At 30.9% G+C, this 19,124-nt stretch overlaps 1 protein-coding gene across 5 annotated transcripts in view; it reads right to left on the reverse strand.

The window, feature by feature from the left end:
- Cnksr2 (connector enhancer of kinase suppressor of Ras 2) overlaps positions 1-19,124 on the reverse strand; it is a 263,374-nt gene that overhangs the window by 187,547 nt on the left and 56,703 nt on the right. For all 5 annotated transcript variants that reach the window (XM_040268915.2, XM_040268994.2, XM_005334818.4 and 2 more), the window contains exon 4: positions 13,892-13,979. In XM_040268915.2, coding sequence (XP_040124849.1) covers positions 13,892-13,979 — 88 coding nt within the window. The remainder of the gene's footprint in view (positions 1-13,891; positions 13,980-19,124) is intronic.

Below are 19,124 nucleotides of genomic sequence, written 5' to 3' on the forward strand. Positions count from 1 at the left end.
AAAGCATCTCTAATTTTCAGATGTGCAAATTACTTAATGACCACCTGAGATATTCTATGGGAAAGAAAATCTACAGGATCTAAGTTATGAGAGACAATCTTTCCTTTGTGACAAATTTAGTAAAGCAAAAATAAATATCACATTTCATCACAAATAAAATATAAAGTCAGTGCTAATTCTTTAACTCAAGATTATCCACTTGGCTCTCTGAAAGTAAGAGCTGTTATGATATATATGAAACAAATTCTTAGTATTGCTTTAAAATTTTCATTAGCCCATATATCTTTGTCTCTTTATCCATTTAGATTATATACTTATAGACAAAATAGAGCTATTTCTTTTCAGTGACTGCAATATTTTAAAAAGTACCATTTATACCCAATAGTTATTTTTAGATCTAATAGCTATATTTATATACTCAATAATTATTTTTAGATTGATGATGATGACAAGATATTTAAATCTCATTAAACACTAAATTGTCCAAGCAGTAATCCTATTCTAATTTCTAGGCTTAATTTGGTACACCTTCAAAAGAGATATTCTACTGAATGAGTATCCTTTTAATGTTTCCTGGTACTAACACTGAATGATTATGATCCAGAATTTTACAACTGGACAAAATTCAACAAGTAATTTATCCCTTCCTCAACCCAAACTACCACCTACATTTCAGTAGATTGCCCTTAAAATACCAGTACATTACATATACATACACACCGTACACTACTGAGAAGAAAGAAATTTGTGAACCCAATCTTTACCAAGGTTTTTTTACTTTTAAAAATTTCCCACATAATTTAGTCTCTTTCTTTATGTTCAAATAAAAAATACTGTTGTCCTCAAGCTGCTAGTATCAGGCTATCATGGAATTCTTCACAAGAGTTATTGCTGTGGCAGATTGTATTATTTCCAAACATATACTGACTTTTTTTCTGAGGGAAAAGTAAAATTCTGAGAGCCACTGAAATCAGTCACAAATACATAACTTGTTTTAACCAATAAAATGTGAGCAGACACCTATGCCTCAATTCCAGGTAGAAGTTTTAAAAAACAATACAGAGTTCACCATGCTCTCTTTTCCCTAGGCCATGATGACTAGCAATGTTATACAAGAGGCTACTCCTTCTCTCTAGGTTATAAAGTGAAGAGGAAATAGAGCAGAGCTATAGCAACCTAGGATGGACATGGAGCAGGAGCATGGAATATGAGTATTATTCAAAGTCATAAACATTTTCAGGCTGTTTGTTACTGCAGCCTAAGTTATCTTACCATGGATGATATAATCCTCCACCAAATATAAGGGAAAAATAAGACAGATATACATGTGATCTAATCAATGCAGAGTTTAATGAAATAAATTTTCTAGGTTGTAGATCTTCATTTTAAGAAATATGAATGTTAGTTTTTCAGAGGTGTGATGTCATTCCTCACACATCGTAACCCACAATCAACAAGGATACATTCTACTACCTTCATGCAAATCTCGTCTTTTTCTCATATAGTATTTATAGATAATTTTTATCTCATTTTATAAGTTTGATTCATACTCACTTGTCCCAATTGCTTAATTCCCACCAGTTATTTAACCTGCCACTGTCAATTACAATTTCAAGTCATCATTTCACTTGTGTTAGGGCATAATTTCATTTGAATTACCTGATATTGGTGGTCATTCTGTCCCAACATAAGGAACTAGGTTATTAAAAACCACTTCAGCAGAGGTAAAATGCCTTAGAAAACCAGTGCCTATAACTAGTAGCTGTATATTTTCTTTGGTTTGTTGCTTTCATTTTATGTAGGTATGAGAATCTATGATGCATAATTCATGTAAGGCATACTATATAATCAATGATATAATCTAGGCACAATAGTTTATAATGAATGCTTAAAACTTTTTTTTAAACTTTATTAATCATTATTGTTTTATTCTTGTTTTACTAACTAGTTCCTGGCCATCTGTTGATTTCACATATTAGCACTCTTGCCCTCTTATTACAAGTGCATAATAATCATTTTAATAACATTTGATGTTTCAAACAACAAGTCTAATCCTTTGAATATTTATTCACTGCAGAGGGACTATGAGCCACATATAACTACAGTGGTAAATTCAAAACATCAACCAGCCATCTTTATTAATGTATAGGCTCTAGGCTAATATCACATATAAATAAGTGAACTTCACAGATCCACACTTCTTAATCATTTGGCCTATGGTAATGTCTGGAAAATTTGCATTTTAATATTCTTTCTCCAGTGGAGTCATGGTCCATGAATCACTCTTTGGGAAACACTTCTTGATCACATACATTTTAATCCCACCTCATAAATATCTCCTACTAAAATATCAGTACAAATACAGTAGTTATCAACTTTGGTTTCATATTATAATCACTCAAGCTATTATTTTTAAAATACTGATGCCAAGTCCCCTTTCCCAAGAGAGTCTGATTTAATAGATCTTGAATGGGGCCCAAGTATCAATGATTTTAAAAAGCTCTTTACCAGATTCTAAGATAAAGCCACATTTGAGAAGCAAAGAGTAGAAAGTATTACAGAATATCTGGATCTATGTCCTGAACCTTGTCACTTAATATGTCATTTTTCCTCTCTGAATTTCCATTTGCTCACTTATAAAATTGAGATAATGATACTTGGTCTACCTACTACACTTGATTACTGTGAAGAACAAATATAATAATGTTATAAAAGCACTTTATGAACTTCAAAACAGTAATGTTGTTAGGAGTACCTCTTAAACTTTGCAGAGCTCCTTTTCTTGCTAATAATTTTCAAATGTCATGAGGGACTGCATTTGCCCAAATGATATCAAATAAGGATGGGATTAAAAAGGTAGGTTGAAGAGCAAAGGGAAGAATATATTTCTAACACTCAGTTTAGAACCTTTGTGGGTAAACAGAGCAGAAAATGTTTATATAAACAGTTTTGGTGAGAAAAAAACAGAAAGTATAGTGAGATATTAAATAAGGTGAGGTGGGGCGGCAGAAAACAGTAAGTCATTATAAAGGAAATTAACAGTTAAGGTATTAATACCTGCTAATAAGCATGACAATAGACATTTTTTTTTGGTACCAGGGATTGAACCCAGGGGTGCTTAACCACTGAGCCACATCCCAGCCCATTATATTTTGAGACAGGGTCTTGCTAAGTTGCTTAGGGCCTCCCTAAGTTACTGAGGCTTGCTTTGAACTTGCGATCCTCCTGCCTCAGTCTCCTGGGCTGCTGGGATTATAGGCATGCACCAACATGCCTGGATGACAATAGACATTTCTAAAAAAGCTAAAACAAAAACTTTGGCACACTACTTACACAGGAGCTACATACTGAACAAAATATAAAAGTACCAGACCAATAAAGTTATCTAATTGAATCTTTTGACTCTCTCCTCAGATTCTTTTTATAACTCTCACTCTAACTGGCATTGCATTGTTCAATGACATTATATTCTATATTCATTTATGGATCAGATTGCCAAATTTGACATAAGATAAAAATTGGAATTTCCAGGCTACAAATACATTCTAGATGATGTTCAGAAACACACACGAATTGATTTGGGTAGAGTGGAAAGCAGACTGAACAAAATGGGGAACTTTTCTAGGTCTAAACCTAGCCTCTTCTCTGAGCCTCTAGTCCTCTCCACAGTATTCCTGTTCTTGTCAGTCCTCAATTCATTATGGAGAGATTGGTGCTTTGCCAATGTTTTCTCCTAGCCCACCTTCCTGGAGGTACAATAAATAAAAGGAGAAGAGGAAAAAGTAACATTAAAAAAAAGAAGAGGAAAAAGTAACATATTTTTGTATTTATAATAATCATGACATATATGCATTTCATCATCTTTGAAAAATTAGTATTTTCAAGTTAGTTTTAAAAATATATTTATTTTTTAGTTGTACTTGAACACAATATATTTATTCTATTTATTTATTTATATGTGGTGCTGAGGATCGAACCCAGGGCCTTACACATGCTAAGCAAGTGCTCTACTGCTGAGCCACAACCCCAGCCCATCCAGTTAGTTCTTTTTAGGTCATTTATCTGTATCACAGTGAGTTTCAGGAGCTAAATCAAACTTTCTGTAATACTTTTTGGTGTTTTTAAGGGGAAAATTAATTCCTTTATTCTTTCAACACTTGTTTGCCAGGCACTGGAGACACAGAGGTGTAAGAGGATTTTTCCTGCTTTCACCAAATCTGTCACAGCAAATCTTTTTTAAATGGATTAGTATTACTTGTCACTTTAAAAGGAGTCATAACAGTACATCACAAATGGTAGTATATGAGGAATTTTCTTCTGAAGTTTATTACCTATGAGGTTCAAGAATTGACTAACACACCTTTCTACATCTGTTTCATACACATATCACAGAAATAATGGTAAAGTTCTTTCTTAGAGTCTTTGTGAGGAAATTATAAAAGCCTTTTGAAAGATGAGCTATATAATATAACTAACAAAAATAAAATAATTTAGGAGTAGATAGATATTAAAGTACAAAACATAATAAACAATAATATTTTGAGAACATGATGTGGTGCAATTGTAAAGGTGAGCAAGTGCAAACTATAACCTAGCAATTACACTCCTTGGTATATAGTGAAAAAATACATATATCTCCAAATGTTTGTAGTTAGGATAGTATACATTTTGGAGTATATGCACATAATGCAATCTCATTTGCAGTAAAAATGAATGAACTACTGCTATAGAACCAAGTAGAGATTAATTTCAAAATACATCAAGTGAAAAAAGCAAGAGTGATACCATTTTTATAATGCTCAAAGACAACCATAATTAAATATGTTTAGAGAAGTATATGAAACTATTTTAAGAAAAAATGAAAGAGAAACACCCTGAGAGGATGAAGGTTGCTGAGATGTGAGGGAAGCTCAGTATAATTAAATCAAAGTTGGCAATATCCTAGTTATTAAATTTGAAGACAGATTCATGCATACTAATTGTTATGCTCTATAACATACATAAATTCATATGCTACATACATCCTTTGGTATATATAAAATATTACATAAAACTTAAGATGTAATCTATTGAAGGCAGCAGATATCTAAGAAATATTATCTTGACATTTGCTATCTAAAAGAACTTAATTAAATTTAGTATATCTCATCTATTTTCCTTCTGTGATTACTGATGGTGACAATATCTACAGCTTTAAAAATGTTTTGGGAGGATGACACAGATAACATGAAGTACAGTCTACGTCAGTACAAAAATAAACATGTAGAAGTAATCTATTTCATCATCCATTTTTATGTAACATACAGTAATTCTGTTCACAGCCAGACTAGTGTCAAAAAGATAGAAGGGTAAGAAATTTTTACTTCCCATGTTCCAAATATTCCTTTGCTAAATAAAGTCTTAGCATACAATGATTCACTTTTATCTTTTCATTCTGAGTCTTCAGAAAATATATAGCTGTCAATAATAGGGTTCTTTTAAAAATATAATGAATAAAGATGCACATTTATATCTATTCTGATTAAAATATTCTCATTATACAAAGGCCTTTGAGAAGATACAGGTGTGTGTGTGTGTGTAACATACTATAAGTTTGTAAACTGTCTATATTTTTAGTTTTTATGTGTTTTCAGAGAAAGACTTCAAATTATTTGAGTATTATTTCTAATAGTTCTATATCTAACATTTGGTTCCCTAGAGTAGGATCATATAAAAATTTTAAAAGATATTAGAATTGTTTCTTCATGGTTAAGACAGCTTAAAGATACACTTAAAGGACAAAGTATAATTGCACTTAACTAAAAGTAAATTATTTTAAATAGAAAGTATATGAAAAAAGAGAATTCTCATATAGCCTACATGGGTATACTAAGTAATTCATATTGTATAAAAATTATATATAAGACTTGCCCTGGTTTTGGTCTGAAATGCCCCAATTTCCATCCCAAGAGCCCCAATTCAATTTTTAGGTCACCTAGAATGTCTGGCTCAAGAAGGCTTAAACACTAACCCTGAGTATACAGAAAAATTAGTATTTAAAATTGTGTTTGAAATGACTGTCAGACTATCCTGGATGGGCATTTTGTATACTTTAACACTATATGAACCATAAGAATATATACTCTGCCTACTCCAGTACAATTCCTGCTCCCACTTTACATCACTGAATCTATTTAACTATTACTTGATCTTAATATCCCTTTTAAAACACACATTCTATATGATTATAATATACTACTTTTGCCTTTACATGTTTTGAGCTTTCTATTTTTAACTCTAGGTTATTTGTACATGTGGAAAGAGATGGCAAGTTCACAATCAACTCAAATTAACTTTTGCATTACATTTGAACATGGGTATTACAAAATACATTTCATAATATGAAGAACAGTAATCAATTTGTGTTAAAATCTAAAGAATATCCCAAATTAAACCAAAATCTTTTTTCAATCCTTCATTTTATTTATTTATTTAGTTAGTTAGTTATATATGACAGTAGAATTCATTTTGATATGATTATACATACACGGAATATATCTTATTCTAATTAGGACCCTATTCTTATGGATGTATAAGATGGTAGGACTCACTATGGTGTATTAATATATGTTCATAGGTCATTTTTCATTGCCACTCAATACCAAAAGCAAGCAGAGTATCACTCCTTTAATTTTTTGTGGAGCAAGAACATAGCTGAGTTTAGTGTTTCCAAAAGCTCTTTTGCTACATAAGATAACTCTAATAGTCATTTATTAAATTTCCACTAAATTATAGATAGTAGGCTAAAATAGTTTTCAGTCTTTACAACAACCCTACAATGATCCAATAGGGTATGATCAACTTTCAGAGATGTAGGTAAAAATGATCACAGATATAACTGGTTCAAGTTCATAGCTTTCATCTAAAAGCAGAGGCAGAATAATAAACTCAATCTTCTATTTCATGTTAAATTCCACATAAATTTGCCATAAAATGCCAAAATAAATGATATGAAATGCCAGTGAAAGGAAGTAGTATTCACACAGATGGAATATAGTTAAGTTAAATATAACAGCTATTATAAATAAATTTACAGAACAAATTTCCCTGAATAAATAAATCCTTAATGAAATTTTGAAAATAACTCCTAGGGTATTTATTTTTACAAAATTTTGCAATTTTTTTTAGTATTTACAAATATGTGCTTTAAAAATTTAAACCACAAATTTCGATTGAACAAGTCACAGTAAAGCTCTCATTTTTTCTCAAGTATTTACCTTGAGTAAATGACAACCTAAGATTAAAAATATACAGTGTTTAGATTAAATTCAATCAGGAACACATTTAAGAAGGGCTATACACTCAATATGATTATTTGTTTTTATTTAAAAATTCATATACAGAGAATGCTTATATGTTTTACTTTTATTCTTTGTATTTAAAGTATTATAAAGGTAACAAAAATAATTAGAAAGCACATGTACATAATTTAGAGATGTTTTCCATCAAAATAAACATTTTCAATATTGATAGTTAAAGAATACTTTTTCTATTTTAATGAATAATTGTTAGAAAGAAATGAAATATCTCTAATAGGTAAATATGGAACAAAGTAAAATAAAGGAATTGTCAGAAAGTCAAAATAACAATTTAAGTAAATACATTTCTTATAGAAAAAGACCCAAGCACTTTGGTCTAGTTCTTTCTGTATGACTAGGTTGGGACAGTTTTCTGTAAAATACTTCCAACCCTATTCAGACAACGAGTGATACCCAAGGACACAGAAAATAAATCTAAAAAGACTGAAAATGAATAAGCAAATAAGAAAGCAAAAATACAGTTTAGAGGAGACAAAGCATATTGCCAGAAGTTGAATTTTAGAAGGAAGTTTTCACTCTGTATTTAACACTTGAAAATCTGATTTCAAATGTTTCACATGTTGAAATCATTCCCTCATCATGTAATTCAGATTTAACTGTAAATGCAGCTCAAGAAAAATAACAAACACCAAATGGAGAAAAAAAACTACACATTCATCTTTTTAAAAATGTGATTATGCTACTTCCTTTTATCTTCTCTCCTTATTTCTCAGTCATTTTATGACATTACTTTCTTTTCAGTTTTCATTTCACGTTGTGAGCCATTTTCAAATACACCTGATTCTTGCAATAAATTTAAAGCAGATATTTCTTTTTATACATGCAATAAATTAAAGTAGGTATCATTATTTCTTTTTATAGACGTTGCAAGCAATGACATGGCTTCTCCAATATAAAATGATCATGAGGTAAAAGAGCTGAGTTTCAAGTCTTCCAAGACTACCTGTTTCCATCCTTGTCCCCTACACTAAGTATTCTAAGCTTCACCAAAGCTTATCCTTTCAAACCAGCACTTTTAGCCTAATTTCTTTAACAAGTGACAATCCAATACATCATTTTTTGTGTCTGAAGTGGAAAACATAAAAATGGCACAGTAGAATAATTTTAAGTTATGCTGATATCCATTAAGACACACATCATGGCAATTATATCAATGCTGACAAGAATGCGTGGGTACCTGTCTCATTTTCTGATTCAGTTGCTGACAGTGCCCTAAATGAGGCTTCAGTCATTTGTGAGAAATTTTTCCACTTAAGATTTTAAAATCAGTTTCCCTTCTTTCTCAACAGTGTTATTATATCCAATTTTATGTGGGGAGGAAAATGTTGGAGGTGAGTCTCTTTAAAAGAACTTCAAATATCATGATCTCAAACCATCACAACTGGGAATAAGTAAAATAGATAAAGCAGATTAAATACATTCTTCCAAATGGTGTTTTTTTAAAGAAAACTGATCTCTTTTTCTTCTAATTGTAGTGTTATTTTAAATATAAGTGACCAATATAAAAAAGCACTTTATACTTTATAGTACCACCCCTTTGTGTTAAGAGGGGGGAGAAAAGCCATTTGTGGCAATTTATTTTTAGATATTGATCGTCTCTTCTTGCTGCAAAGGGAATAAAAATAATTAAAGTTGAGTGAAAAATAATTTGAAGCACAGCATATTTCAAAGCATAACTATCATCATAACTGTTCAGATGAGATTTCTTAAAAACCTGGTAAAAAATGTGTGCCCTAGATACTTTTTAAAAAATCTATATTCTTTATATTGGCCTCTTTAACTGGCAGCTTAAGTTTAATTCCTGTCTTCATAAATGTCATACAATTCCAAACAAATGGACTGATTACCATGTATATAAAGGCTGAATTAGATGACCAGATGGACATTAACTATTTGTAAGTTATGTAATTCACATCAAAATATAATTTAAATATTTGTCTATGCTGTGGTCTTTTCTCAAAGCAACATTTCTCCAATGTACACAACATTCATTTTGAAAAAAAATTCTGATAACTCAAATTCATTTTAGGAAATTGGAAAAATTCAGAAAAATAGAGTCTAAATTAATTGAGCTACATTCCTATTGCTACTCTGGGTAGCAACAGACCACAGAGCCTAGAAAATTTTAGTGCTGAAATGACATAACATAAAAGTAGAACAATAGATTATTTAAGAGATGATACGTAAGTACTAATGTATTATGCCTATAATTAAATTTGCTCCAAAAGATATGTTCTGTTAGCATTATAGATATGTACAATGTTTCAGAAAGATGTAGTCACTATCACTGTAAAGCTTGAAAAATGGTTATGAGGATCAGTACTCTCATTTTAACTAATGAATAGAGATGTAAAATGATGATTATTTCTGAAGTTCTTTCCATTAAGAGCAGAAACAAAACTGAAGGTTTACATGAGAGAGGAAACAAAAATGAGTAATAATTCAAGCATTTAATTTCAAAGGAGAGAAAAGAGCATGTACAAATTGAAGGGAATAACATTGTTCAGGTCAATTTATTTTAACAAATATGAAAAAGTATCTACAATGTCACCTACTATATTTGAAAATTAGTAAGAAAGTGTTTCTGTCTTTGAGTTCATAATCTAATGAAATGAGAAAATTATTATTCATAGCCATGCAAATTAAGGTTAAGGGACTCTTCTCTGGCTCTCACATGACAACAAATTATAAAGTCAACAAAGGAAACAATGGAATTGTAAAAAAATAATTAACATATATATTTATGTCTCAAGAATAGATAGGAAAAGTAGAGGACAAACAGAAAAGTACTATTTGTAATTCCAACCATATCAATAATACCCTTAAATATAAACAGTCAAAAGAGGGGGAATGGTACAATCAGTTTTGGGAAATTGGAAAAGTTTCACAAATGAAATTGTACTTCCTAATAGTTTTAAAACTGGGACATAATTTTAATAGTCAGAGATAAACAGATAAATGGGGTATATTCTGCAGAGGTGTCAACACAAAAGAGAAACCTTAAGATCTATTTGATGATACGTCATTCACATGACCTAGACTACAATTAAGATGCCTAGGAGTACTAGAAGATACAACCAAAGTTATGCTAGAATCATATGTTGATCCCTTTGAATTTCAAAGAGAGAAGTGTGTTATCAGTTTGGAAATAGTGGAATATTGATGAAAGTGACAAAACTGGAGCATGGATTTGAGAATGACTAATCTGAAAGTGATTGTTTATATAGTTACTTACTTTTATATTTAAGTAGATTAAATCAGGATGTCATAAAACATAGTTTCTTAAGAGAAATTTGCATCTAATATTTCCTTTAAAGTATAACAAAAAGACATAGTTAAAGTAAGAACTGAGACTTTGCTCCAGGCATAAGTTGGGATGAAGTAGGCAAGGCAAGAATAAAGAATAACCATGTACAGAAGTTTTTGTACAAAACTATCTTAAAGGTGAAACACTGAATAGGAAATGTGTTGGAAAAATGAGAATCAGGTAGAAGTAACTGTGACAAATGTTATGACCACTAAATTAAAAAAAAAACAGAGGTAATGTAGAACAGAATGTTCTAAGAAGGGCATGGAATCTCTTCAAGACAGAGTATACAGTGGATAGAGGGTACAGAAAGTCTTTCTGTATTCTGAGTACATGTGTAGTATTTTAATAATTCCATGTTTGACTAAAAACGAATGTACCTAAAATTCAACCTGTAAAAGCATACTTTCTATTTTATCTAATGTTTCCTGACCTGTAAATAACAAAATTTAAACCTATTTCTATCTTAAAATAAAATTCTTCAAGAGAATGTTGAGCTAAACAGTGCAGCTATGAAAAGGTCCTTTTGAGAAAATAAATAAGTCTCTAGGAGCAATATGAGTGGGTTTTGTTTTCTATAAAGTAGTTGTCAATAGCAGGCATTCATACATTCCAGAAATAAGAAAAACTGAATCACTTCTTAACTAGATGGTAGGTTCTTATAACTGCACAATATGTGGGCTAGTCACATCTGACATAAACTGTACTTCCATAACTGTTTGTCTCTACAGAAGTTCTTAATTCACCAAAAATGATTTCAGCTATTTTTCTCAAGAGTTGAAGATTAGTGACAAAGGTATGTTCTGCTACCTTTGAGTCCTAGAAATAGAAACACTCCACTTTTGACTTCAATCTATATATGAGTTAAAAGGAAGGTAACTTTTTTTAAAGATCATTTTGTTTATCCCTTTTTAATATGGTAAAACATTAAATAGATATGAATTAAGTAACAATAAAATCGCAGATACTCTCCTTCAGGATTTCCAAGAAAACTTACATGTGCCATTTAGAAGTACAGTCTTGGTTTATAAGTCAACAAGGTATCAGCATATTACTCAAAAGTAAATCTTAAACTGATTTCTAGCTCCAGATGTCCCAAGGAGACACAAAAAATTAAAGTCACCTACTTTCATACCATAAATATACTTAAAATTATTTTGAAGTTAACATCACATTGATTGGTTTCTTATAGGAATAACAATGCTTTTGTAACAATGAGTTTCCTTTCTATATAAAATATTGAAATTATCAAATTGTTAATTCTTTGGCTTAATTTCATAGCATGTCAATTGTCTTGTGTCTCATATATAAATAAAAAAGCTTAAATATTATACATAATATGGGTAGCACAGATTTTATCATGTAATGACATTAATAATTACTGTTATTATTATTTATACATAGATTACTACTGATCACATACCCAATATTAAGATGCTATGAATAATTATGGTGTAAATGCCATGTACCCTTTAAGTCGAATTTCTTTCTCTCATAGTAAAAGAAAGAAATTAATAATCTGTTATCCACACCCTAAATTTCTGATCAAATTTAATGCCTCAAAAAAGTGAAGCTTTAGGAAATAGATTTTTAAAGAAATGCTACTGATAATTCAGTACAAAAAAATTGTCCATAAATTATATTATTGTTTCCATCTCTGTGCTCTAGATCAGTGTATGAAAACTGGCAAACATGCAGGTTCCTGGGCCCTGCTTATAGTACATTTGAAGTGGTTCTAAGAATCCGAATTTCTAACACGTTTCCACGTGATGACATTACTACTGGTCCCACTAGAATAGCATTGTTCTAAAAAATGTTTCAGTAAATTATGGCTCATGTGCCAGATTTGACTTGCTGTCTATTTTTGTAAAACAATTTTTATTGTAACATTAATTCATTCATACCTATCTGGCTGTTGGTGTTGTATAAGAGAGGTAAGTAATTGTGGCAGATAACTATACGGCTTATAGAGACTTAAATGGCTCTTTACAGAAAACATTTGCTAACTTTTTCCTCAAAATATTACTCTTCTCTCCATCATCCATTGAGATCTTTGAAACTCAGAAACTAAGTTTATTGCTATCAAAATTGAAGTGTAGAATTAGACTATTAGGGTACTTCAAAGCTAATAAAATATTTACCATCTTCATGAATGTCTCTTTGGCTAACATCTCACTGCCATGATTTAATTCTGATGAATGCCTGACATGTTCCACAATTAAAAGTCACAAAGTTAATCTCCACGCTAAAATAAAAAAAGTCTGAAAACCTGTAGTTTCTTATATAGGGTACAAATAAAATCTGTACAGTACAACAAAAATATACTGAAGGATTTATGTCTCCATTAGTAAAAATTTCTTATTTCTTAGAGAAAATAGAGCCAATATAAGAAAGTTACAATTATCCCTGGTCATGAAGGACAAGCAGAATGATAAATTAAACCACCAGTTTCCCTAATTTAGTTAATAATTTTTTATTATCTTACATTATCCTCTGCCATCCCTATATCTCCGTCATTGGTAATAGTATTCTGAGAAAGCAGCAGCAGCAATAAACTGACATAAGATTTATAAAGAGTGGTGGTTACAGGCCTGAGACCTCTCAGAAGTATTTTTTATTAGATTTAAACATTTTTGCAGAATATCTAGTAGTCAATTACTTTAGTTTCTACAATTTCTCTCTGTCTTACATCAGGATTGACTCAAACATTTACATTAGCTTCTGGACTCCTGAAGGCATTTGATTTTGGGATTCCTGGCTTAGATGATATCCAAAGTTAAAAAAAAAAAGTTCAGGTAGTTATATCATTATTAAAAGCTATTACATATATTTGTTTATATGGGCATAAATAATGAAACCAATAGTGTTTTAGAGTAAAAATCTGAGACTATAATCTAAATGTGGTAATTCCATTTTACAAAAAGCAACAGAGTTTAGTCACCCACATGCTAAGTGTGAGATGAATAGACATTAAGACCTTATTATAATAATTTATTTGAAAGTTAAAATTATTTTTATATCTTCAGATAAACAAAATCCCTATTTATTGAGCCATATGCATAGTTTTCCAATAAATAACGATATATTTGGCTTCTTTAGAACATTTGTCCTTGATACAGAAACTTTGAAACCACTATTTTACAAGCTCTTGGTAAACAGAATACTGTCATTATTAAAATATGAAATTGCTAAGAAATTAACAGAAGGAAAGTTTGTCAGCTAATACCTGTTGCACAATTGTTGTTAATTCCAAGCAGAGCTGTATGACATTGTTCCTTGTAACTGAATAGTCTGTCACAGCAGCAAATGGTGACCTACAAAGAGAAATGGAAAATTGTGATTACTAGGAATAGCTTTTCAAAAGTACCAAAATGCAATAGCCCAAGATAAGATTTTGAATAATAAAAAGTGAATTGTTCTAGCTTGCATATTAATAAAATGATATTTGGTATTTTATTTAAAGAAAAACATTGTAAGAAATTTTGGAAAATAATCAAATTCTAGAAAAGTAATATTTGTTATCAATTTCCCAATTTTAAAGTTCTTAATACTTAGAACTTTTTTGATACTTCTTTCTTCTTTTAAGGTCTCTTCATTACATCTAATCAAAACAACAAAAAGATATGCGGGTTTGGGTATGTAGCTGAGTGGCAGAGCACTTGCCCAGCCTGTAGGAGGCCTAGGGTTCTATCCCCAGCACTTTCCCCGCACAAAACCAAAAAGGAATATTAGGCAAAGTCAATATTTTTGTTCACTTTCCAAAGAAGCTAAGAATTTAAGTACAGCATCTGCTCGAAATGTTAACGATTATGAGCTAATGTTTACTGAAGGTTTAGTATATGCCAGTTACTGTTTAAATGTTACACATACACTAAATAACTTAATCTCCACAATAACTCTTGGGCAATAGGCACTATTATTATTCCCATTTTACAGTTGAGAAAACAAAAGTAGAGAAAAGTTAAATGACTTATTTACATTCACACACCTAGGAAGTAGTGTTCAAACTCATAAGTCTGACTCCAGAACCCATCCTCACACTTGGTTAAACACTAACACACAGTGACTCTATGAATTTACCTAGGTTTTATTTTGAGCTAATGTTACTCACGTCTATTTTGGAACAACTTTGTGTTCTTTCTTGTATTTGCTTCGCCACTAAACAAATTCACAATGGTTTTTCAATACTCCTTATCCTCTCTTGTCTGTTAATGTCATCAGGCTTTTTTTTGGAGGACAAAGCTTAAATGACTGGAGAGACCCAGTTTAAGGAAAAGAAAACAAAACAAAATCATGACTGTAAAGAAGGTATGGACGTAAAAAATTAACAAATTATTGGAACCTTGGTACTTTCAAATGAGATATCTCAGGCAATTCACTAGAAATACTCAGAGCTGCTTACTGGTCACAAACTGAATCTGACTCCTTTCTAGAAAACCCAACAACTGAAACACCTTCCAATCTTAAAGGGGTCCATGTAAGAGAGAGGTTCGTTATCAGGTAGATTTTTTAAAAAAATATATAATATACATATAAAATTTGGCCATTCTAACAGCTATGTAGTAGCATAATATAATAGTTTAAATTTGGATTTCTCTAATGGTTATCCATACTTATATTATACATAATCTATATCTTAATAGTTTTTATACTTTCCTAGTAATTATCTCATAGTTAATGATGTTAGACATCTTTCATGTGCATGTTTGCTATCCATATATACTTCTTTGGTAAAATATCTGTTTAAAAACTTTGCACATTTTCTATTTGGATTATCAGCATCCTTACTACTGAGTTTACAAAGTTCTTAATACATTTTACAGGCAAGTCTTTTATTGAACTGATTTGTAAATATTTCTTCTCAGTCTGCGGTTGGTCTTTTCATCCTCTTAACAGGGTCTTTAGCAGTAGATGAAAAGTTTTTAATTTTGATTAGGTCAAATACATTGAAAACATTTGCCTCTTGATTGTGAGTTTACTATCATCTAAAAAATCTAAGTCAGGCTTTTTTTCTTAATGTTTTACAGTTTTATTTTTTACATTTAGCATCTCCCAATACCAAAGGGGTCCATATAAGAGAGAGGGTCTTTGTTAGTTAGATTTTTAAAATAATATTATATATATATATATATATATATATATAAAATTTTGGCCATTCTAATAGCTATGTAGTGGCATAACATCACAGTTTTAATATGGATCAATTTTGAGTCAGTTGTTGTATAAGGTGTGAGGTTTAAGTTGAAGATTACCTTTCTTTCTTTTTTTTCTTTTTTTGCTATCCAAGTATTCCAGCAAAATTTCTTGAAGACTACCATGACTACCATTCTCCACTGAATTGCTGGCAGCATTCTCGAAATCCAGTTAACCATACTTATAAAGTTATAGTTCTGGACTCTGTCTATCCTGCTACCCATATTATGGTTTTGATTGATTACTGAAACTATATGACTTAAAATGAACTAATTTCTTTAAAAATAATTGTCAAAATGTCAAGTTTTTTTTTCAGAATTGATTAACTATTCTAGTACCTTTGTTTTGCAATATGAATTTTAGAATTAGATTGTACTTACAAAAATCCATCTGGAATTCTGATGTTTCACCAAACCTACATGAAAATTTGAGAATTTAACATCTTACTAACTTGAATCTTTTAATTAATGAACATGGTATGTCTCTCCATTTATTTATGACTTTGATTTCATACATCAGTGATTTGCAGTTTCCACATATAGATCATGTAGGCATTTTTTGCTAAATTTATAGTCATCTCATTATTTTTGAAGCAACTATAAAATATGCTGCTTTGAAATTTAGTTTGCAAATGTTTATCACTACTATGTGGAAATATGATTGACCTCTGTATGTGTAATTTATATCCTACTATCCTCAATATTCCCTAGTTCTAAAAGACAGTTTTTGTAGAATTCTTTGGATTTTCTACATAAAGATTATCTACAAACAGGCAAAGTTTTACTTCTTCCTTTCCCATCTTTATACCTTTTCTTTCCTGCTATACTGGAGAAGATTTGCAATATGATATTAAGTAGAAGCCGTGAAAGTAGACACACTTGCTTTAGAAGAGAAGCAATGATTATTTCACAAAACAGTATAAAGTTTGTTACATACGTTTTATATATGCTTTTTATCAAGTTTAAGATATTCTACTTTACTAGTTGCTAATAGTTTTTCTCATGAATAGGTATTTTGTGAATTTTTTCCCCACATGAACTGATATGATCATGCAATTTGTATTCTTTACCTCACACATGATTAGTTTCATTGTTTGAAGCAGATTTAGAAACCTAAAATAAATCCCACTTAGTTGCAATGTATATTTCTATTAATGTATGGTTGGATCTGGTTTTCTAACAATCTCTTGAGAATTTTAACATCTAAATTAATAAGAAATTTTGGTTGTCATTGTGGCTGTTGTTTGCATTGTCTTTTCAAATCAGGATAACGACTGCCTCATAAAATGAGTTGGGAAATTTCCCTTCTATTTTTTGAAATAGATGGTATTGAATTGATGCTCTTCCTTCGTTAAGCAGATTCAATTCACCAGTAAGATCACCTGGACCTGGAGATTTATTTTCTTCACCCTAAAGAGTACCGTGGTCCCCTGTTTTCCATAGTTTCACCTTCTGTGGCCTCAGTTAGCCACAGTCTACCACAGTTCAAAAATACTAAATGGAAAATTCCAAAAATAAACAATTCATAATTTTAAATTAAATGCCACTTTGTGTGCAAAACTGTGCACTGTCCTGTTCTGTCCTGCCTGAAATGTGAATCATCCTTTTGTCCCTTGTATCCATACTATATAAACTATCAACCATTAGTCATTTAGTAGCCATCTCAGGTATGTGATAAACTGTCTTGGGTATTTGTATTCAGGAAACCTACTGTAAGTAGTAATCTAATGGAGCATCACATTATCTATATCATTGATCTCTGTTAATCTCATCACACAAGCAGTGTATTATCTCATAACTTCACAAGAAAGGTTAGTACAGAACAATAAATTATTTTAAGAGGGAGAGAGACCACATTCACAAAACTTTATTATAGTATATTGTTCTAAATTTTCTATTTTACTATTAGTTATTGCTGTTAATCTCTGCAATAGTTTGGATATGAGATATCCCACAAAATTTCCTGTGTCATGCAGAAATATTAAGAGATAAAATAATCTAAGATTTTGAGAGCTGTTACCTAATCAGTCCACCCTAGTTTGAATGGACTGACTGGATGGTAACTATATGCAGGTGGAGCATGGCTAGATGTGTTGGATCACTGGGCACATGCCCTGGAAGGGTTCAACTTCCCTGCGGGCCCCTCCCCTTTTTCCTTTGCTTTCTGACCAGCCATGAATGAAGCAGCTTTCTTTCACTGAGACCCTTCCCTATGATGTGCGGTCTTACTCTGGGCCTAGAGCAATGGAGTCAGCCACCTATAGATTGACACCTCTAAAATTGTAAGCCCCAAATAAATTTCCTTCCCCTAAATTGTTGTTGTGGGTCATTTTGGTCATAACCATATAAAGATTAAATTAAAATTAAACTTTATAGTACATATCTATGAATTAAAAAAAAAACAGTCTATTTAGGGTTTGGTACAATCAGCAGTTTAGCAATCCACTGGGGTTCTCTAGCTCCTCCATGGATAGGGTAGGACTATTCTATAGGATTTTTCAGATTATGCATTTCAGCTTTAGTTAAGTCCTGATAGTTTGTGTTTTTTAAGGAATTGTATATTTCTTAAAAACATGCTGTAGAATTAAGCTGTCAAATTTGTGTACAAAGTTATTTGTAGTATTCCTGTATTAATCTTTTAATTTTGACAATTTCTCTACTGTGTTTTTTATTTCAGTGATTTATGCTCTTACCAGTATTAATTGTTCTTATTCTTGCTTTATGCTTATTTTGCTCTTATTTTTTTCTATTTTATTGTGATGGTAACTTGTTTGAAACTCTTTTTCTTCTCTGATATAAACATACAGTGCTATAAATTTCACTTTTAGCAGGGCTGTAAGTTGCATGCCATAAATTGTTTCATTGTATAAAAATATTTTGCTCAATGTATTTTTTAATGTTCCTTAAGAATTCTCACTTGACTACTAGTTTACTCAGAAGTATGGTGAGTTTTAGTGTGACTCCATTATCTGATTTCAATAATTTTAAGTTTATTGAAATTTTTTTTACAATGCAGATACAGTTTATCTTAGTGAACTGTCTCTGGGCACTTGAAATACATTTGTATTCTGTTGAATGGAGTGCTCTAAAACTGTCAACTATATCCTATTGTTTGGTGGAGGTGTTTCACTTTTCTAATCCTTACTAACTTTCTAGTAGTTTTCACAATTCTTAAGAGAAAAGAGATGAAGCATGTAACCATTTGTGGATTTGTCTATGACTTCTTTCAATTCTGTCAATTTTTGCTTCAAGTACTTTATTGTTTGA

This window comes from Ictidomys tridecemlineatus, chromosome X (genome assembly GCF_052094955.1).
Source record: "Ictidomys tridecemlineatus isolate mIctTri1 chromosome X, mIctTri1.hap1, whole genome shotgun sequence".
Classification (NCBI taxonomy): domain Eukaryota; kingdom Metazoa; phylum Chordata; class Mammalia; order Rodentia; family Sciuridae; genus Ictidomys; species Ictidomys tridecemlineatus.